This window comes from Saccostrea cucullata, unplaced genomic scaffold (assembly GCF_032062105.1).
Source record: "Saccostrea cucullata isolate Sc308-1 unplaced genomic scaffold, CSIRO_AGI_Scuc_v1 ctg148, whole genome shotgun sequence".
Classification (NCBI taxonomy): domain Eukaryota; kingdom Metazoa; phylum Mollusca; class Bivalvia; order Ostreida; family Ostreidae; genus Saccostrea; species Saccostrea cuccullata.
This window is the reverse complement of record NW_026931262.1, coordinates 333,495-339,909: the sequence shown is the minus strand read 5'-3', so window position 1 is coordinate 339,909 and position 6,415 is coordinate 333,495. Positions and strand designations below refer to the sequence as shown.

Sequence of the window (6,415 nt, the reverse complement as noted above, 5' to 3'; positions counted from 1 at the left end):
AGCTTTCAGTGTGACAGATAATAACAGGGTTTTCTTTTCTTTCATTTTTAGCTAAACTTTGGTTGTGTAGATTCTAAATTGTTCACATTATGACCCCTTGGGTAGGGCAGGCCACAGTAGGGAATCCAAGTTTTACATTGACATATATAGGATTTTTTAAAAATCTTCTTCTCAAGATCCACTGGGCCAGGATATCTGAAACTTACACAGAAGCATCCTGGCATAGTGTTTATTCTAAATCATCCAAATCATGACCCCTGGGCATAGGACTGGCCCACAGTAGGTACCAGTATCACAAAGGGGAAAATCTGGTGATGAATAGCATGGTCAAATACTCAGGTGAGTGTTGTGGCCCATGGGCCCCTTTTTTGTAGGAGTATGAACAAAACTGATATTTTCCCTTAAATTATAATAAACTTCTTTTCTGAAAACTGGAGAGGGTGACATCCTGGCAATATCAATGTATACATGTAGTATAAATATGTAATATTAGTATGTAATAAAGTTCAACAGCTTGTATGGATTCGACACCGTTATGTAAATGAAATAGGATTAAAATAACGAACATGATGGATCTCTTAAAAACTACAAATACCGGTAATTCCAATACCGGGTATATGAACAGGGAATAAACATGGACCCCTTGACATTACAGAGATGAATCAGGTACCTGAGAAGAGTAACCATCCCCTGTTGACCAGTAAGTGTATGGTAAAACTGTCTTGTAAAAGGACAAAACTATGGATTTGTCACTGTCTTGTTTAATTCAAACATCTTTACTTTATATACTTTAAATCCTGGAATCCATTCAGTGTCACGAAGATAAAATAGACAAGAGTAGCTGATCATTAATTTCATACGCATGTGACTGCTCTATAATAGTTTTTTCTCTAATTTTGAAATGAAATCTATAAAATTTGATTTATTTGTTTTTTCAAACATGCAATCTGAGTTTGCTAACTTTGCTTTTCACTTTTTTTAATAACATGACAAGCATGAATTTTTAACAGATTTTAAAATGTGAAATATTGAATCGAAAGTTCGAAACATAGAAAATATTTTAGTGAAACTTTTTTTATATAAATGAATGTTCATGACAAAGAAAAGTTAGTTGGGTCCATCAAATTCATTGTTTCCATTGTCTTGATTTTAGTCATTATACATCTGATTTCCGTTAGTCGTCCAATGCAGCATCGTCTTAGATTCACACACAAAACTGAATTGGTCAATATCTAGACCGTCTTGCCATTTCCACTGCAATGCTTCTCTTGCCCTAAATCTGATTTCAAGTTCTCCGTTGCTATTTGCACCAACACCGAAATTATCGAATTCGATGAGCGTGTTGTCATCAAAATACCAGAAAGAGCCTTTCCGTGTGGCTTGGACCCACACTTGTGTACCCGACGTGTCACTAACGTGGTTTTCTGAAAAAAGGGAAATTTTTGATCGTATCTAAAATTGTTAGCATACCATGGTTACCTCTCTCTCTCTCTCTCTCTCTCTCTCTCTCTCTCTCTCTCTCTCTCTCTCTCTCTCTCTCTCTCTCTCTCTCTCGTGTATATTTGTGTGTGTGTGTGAGGGAGGGTGGGTGCGTGTGTGTGAACAGTGGAATTCTGCATGTTGATGAATACTTCTTAAGAAAATTAAAACTTACCGACAAAATTTGTAAACACGGAGTTCTTTTCAGCAGAGTCTATTCTAATAAGGGCCCCTCCTTCGGCCTTGCACAGGGCGTCGGCCACTGGGTAGCTGACAGAGGAGGAGTTATATTTATAGCAGGTACGGGGGGCAACGAGCTGGTACCCAGGTAGGCACGTCCCTGTATAAAAAAAATAATCACATGTATATAAACTGGGGAAAAGAATTGACAGAGCAAAGAAAAAAAAATTCAATGAAGAATTAAAATTGTCTTGATTTAGACAGCAACTTTAATGGCAAAATGCTTTGAATGATCGAAACTGCGACTATTCATATCAAGAATACAAAATGCCACAACTTTCTCCAGAAAGTCACCTTCGTCCTGCTATACCCCTCAAAAGACTGTTTAATAAAATGTTTATACCCTCCAGCTCTATACTTTTTATATTAAAAGAAATGGTTCTGATGACCTTTTATTGTGACCCCTTACATGTACATGTACAAGGACAACACGTGACCAGAGAAGCTTCAATAGGTTCAGGTGACCTAAAACTAGCTCCACAGTTATCATGTTGGACACTGCATTGTCGACGGATTTTCCCGTTATTGCCCGATCATGACAAGGAGCAGATGGCGGGTGTGACCGGTTGGCAGGGGATGCTCACCCCTCCATGGCACCTGATCCCACTTCAGATGTTTTGGAGGTCCGCGTTTGCTCTGCTCCTATTTTGTATTTTTAATGGACATTTTAGCTTAAATACTGTTCTTTAACTCAATATCTTTCACCTCCAATCTTAAAAATGTTTGTCATCTTCGATTTAATATTTCTATGTTTGTACAAGCAACCCAGAGCTGTTGAAACATCCAATCCATCATGGCTTATGATTTCAAATGCATTTTTAAATTAAAGTTGTAATCCAATTTGTATTTAACCAAACGTGAAAATGTATTTAATGCTTCTGTATTGATTGGAATATTCCTTTCAAAATTTGATACAGCAAACTTTACAGTCACGTTATATAACATTGTGGCTGACAAGAGATCAAATTAAACTGACTGACCTAATACCAAACTGTATTAAGTCAATTTATTGACTTGTTAGAGCTTTTCCAACTGTACAAAAAATATATAGAAAAAAGGTTTAATATCAGGAAATTTCTACTAGTAGGCTCTCAGACAAAATTCCATTTCGACAAGGTTATTTTGAAAATAACATTTCAATCGACAAGCAATCTAATCTTTGAAACACATACTAGGTAGTATGGTAAAAACTTTGATTTTACTACTTTTATTCTTTTTTATATTTAAACTGATAAATACTTTCAGTTTCACAGAAAACCGTACTTCCGAATAAAAAAAAATCTTAGAGTTAATCTGATCAGTTTTTATTGCTTTATTTGTATGAAAGTATGGTGTATAAAATGTCGATGGTGGCACACCATAACTTTACCACTAATGAATAACGAAAGACTCCTCAAAACGCAATCCTGTCTTTAAATAAATAAACAAAGGATCCTAAGACTTACATGTTTGGTGACGATTCTCACAGAGAATGTTTTGATAATTACGACAAAATTTCTTTGGTACAAATATATCAACAATAAAATCTATAACCTTAAAAAAAACCCTGCATAGAATCTTAATTTTGAATTATTTATGAAATAAATATTAGAAAATTTTAATTCAGATAAGATAGTCTTACCACTAACGTAGGTCTGCCAGTTTCCCGCCAATGTCGCTTCAGAGTCCAACAAAGGACTAGGGCAGCAAACACACGAAAGTGACATCTTGTCCCAGCCCACGGCGTGAAGTAGAGTGTAGGTATTAAGACACGCCGCCAGACACTTCGACGGACGCGAAAACGACGCAAGATGGTTACAGGATGTTGTAGGGTTTTCTACCACCTCATCTGACCAAGAATAGTGAAAATTCGTAGTAAAAATCTGTCTGATTATGGTTAACGAGAAAAGGAATTTTAAAGTTTGAATCATTTTGAACATTTTTCAACAGCTCTCGCTGATTGCTGCAGATGCTGATCGACTTATAAGAATTGTTGGTTGTCGCTGATGGAGTATAGTTTTAAATTCTCTTGGTCTGTAGAAAAAAAAATGTTGATCAAATAATTGAACTTTGGATAGATGCAAATACTTGATACTTTAACAAAGCAGTGGGGCCTTGTTAAAGTGGGGTAAAAATCGTGGGAATCTTTTTTGTACCTTAGATGCTCTGTGATTAAGGATGAAAATTAAGGTAACTGCAGATAAACTAGACAAACACCACGTACTAAAGTAAATGTCTTTTCTAAAGTTTTCTTTAAAGTAAACATTTTACAACGACAACAGTGACTGAATGTGAAGAAAGACTATAATTCAGAAAATCGGTTGCAAGAAATAAGAATATTTAAATTTAAGTCATGATCGCTTCCGGTGAAAAGCGATCGGAAGCAATTCAAAAAAGTCAACTTTGAGACTCGGTTAAGTTTGGAAATATCAAACATGTTAAAAAGTCTGTTTTATTCATTTCAAACACTTGAGTTTGGCTCTGAAGTTTTGAATATTATAGTATACTATTTTTAATTTCGTAAAGGTAGACAATTTCATGCGGATGATCCCAAATTTTATCGAGATGATAGGATTAAAATTGGTTAACCAAACTCTGAAAGGATTCAAAAATACTTGTTATTCAAAAGATTATTCAAACATTTACAGATAATTTTTTTCTAAGCACTTTACAATAATCTTTTTTAATATAAATTCAATGTGTCCCAATCTTTTTTGTGGTTAGAAAACTTCTTACCGATTAGTCTGCATAAAAGTCTTTAAGGAATACCCCCCCCCCCTTTTCCAAAAAAGGAAGAAAAAGGTCTGGAAATTTTTTGGTATATTTTTTTACTACTGAAAAAAACACAAATGTAAATAACTTCCAAAACGCTTATATTAACTTTAAATATTTATTACTAATCTGCATCAATCTTCAAAAAAATTGTTTTGCTTGTTTCTTCGTTTAAAGGGGCCGGGGGGGGGGGGGGGGTGTGGCCATTTTTAGACTATATTGATCTCCTTTAGACAAAGAGCTCCATATGAAGATATAGAAAAATGATAAAATTTTAAAACTAAAATTTTTGTAATTTTTATTGCCAAATGATAGTTGATAGCTTAAAATATCATATCTAAAAAATTAAGTTATATCTGGTGGTTAATTTTGTTGACCCCCAGCCTCCTTAACATCCCTTTCAGAATTTTTCATTCATTTTGAGATGCCGCCACTTGCCAGAGGAGGGCTTCAAATTTATAGCTATACTCGGCCTCTCAGGGCCTTTTTTGCACCAACTCCTATAGCTACTACGACACGGGATCTTGGTTTATACGTTCTCATCAGAAGGACCGATTTCCAAACATCCAGATGATGTCCAAACGCTGTGGTGTCTTTTATTTCGAGTTTAGATGGACATATACATGTACATTTGACAAATAAATGAAAAGAATTATAATTCATAGTCTCGCCAATTGAATTGAAGGCAACTGCAAAAAATTACTTCTTCTCATTTAGAACTTAACGAAGAAGTTATTATTATTTTCATAAGAATATACGTGTAAAAGGTCAAATAATAAAGGAGCAAAATTGATGCCCACAAGCATTCCCATAAATTGTTGTCATTGGTATCAAAATGCCTGCTTTTTAACTTATCATGAGGAATAGTAGAATAAAGTGTTGAAAAGTCATACAACTATGTTTTGATATATACACTATTGATTTGATTTCTGGAAAATTTTGCAATTTTTAACTTTTCAAAAAAATTCATCAGTTTTATTGATTTTATTTCCTTCTCTTCTTGTTATTTTGAAAATTCTCAACTTTTCCTTCTTCTATATCTGTCATTCTGTGTTCTATTGATCTTATCATTTGTTTAATTGATTTTTGTTAGTTTTTTTTTTTTTTTTTTTTTTGCAAAAAAGTATATAAAACTTACTTTTCCTTTGATCAACTACCATGCCATAATTGGGCTTTCAGAGGAATGTATGTACCGTGAATATCATCACCTATAAATCATTCATTATCGACATTGGAGTTTCCAATAACCCGAAACAATTATTTTTATGCATACATGTTTCAAAACTAAATTTTAAAATACAATGGTGCTTCATTTGAAGACAAATTCAATTATCCCAATTAGTCAAAAATATGTAAAGATCAGCTGATATTTGAATACTCAGTATATGTTATACTCTCAAATGAAATCTATGAAAGGAAATTAGACAAATTAATTTTTTATTCATTTGAGTGAAAATCAATCTACAGCAATGATAAATAATGATGAAATAATTCAATATCTTTATTAATCTAATAAATTAATCTGTAAACAAATAACTCAATTACATATACATGTTTGCCTCTAAAGCATGCTTATATCAATTCACTTAAACATTCAAGTGAACAAAAAGTGTTTTGAAATTAACTAAATTCTTCGTATTTACATAAAGATGTTTTGATGTGAAAATATAATGTATACAATTTTAAATAAATTTTGAAATTGATTAACATGACCTTGATCTTTGACCACTTATGGTATCATATTCATTGAGTAAAACTACTCAAATTAAATGTTCAGACATTAACATATAAACATGAAATAAAGTGCCCCGCCACAGCATGATACGCCCGTCAAATATTGTTCAATAATCATAAATTGGTTAGGATGCAAGAAAATCAGGTAGCCTTGATTAACAGATTGACACAGATTTCAATTATCTATTTTCCATTTCTTATTATACATCTC

The 6,415-nt window shown here is 33.3% G+C and overlaps 1 protein-coding gene across 1 annotated transcript; it reads right to left on the bottom strand.

Moving 5' to 3' along the window:
* Positions 1-1,026: 1,026 nt before the first annotated feature.
* LOC134232028 (uncharacterized) lies at positions 1,027-3,664 on the bottom strand. Its single transcript, XM_062714005.1, has 3 exons — positions 3,341-3,664; positions 1,655-1,819; positions 1,027-1,424 (listed from the first exon to the last, which is right to left on the bottom strand). Exons 1-3 carry the CDS (start codon positions 3,636-3,638, stop codon positions 1,150-1,152), a joined length of 738 nt encoding a protein of 245 aa, XP_062569989.1. The 5' UTR covers positions 3,639-3,664; the 3' UTR covers positions 1,027-1,149.
* Positions 3,665-6,415: the final 2,751 nt, after the last annotated feature.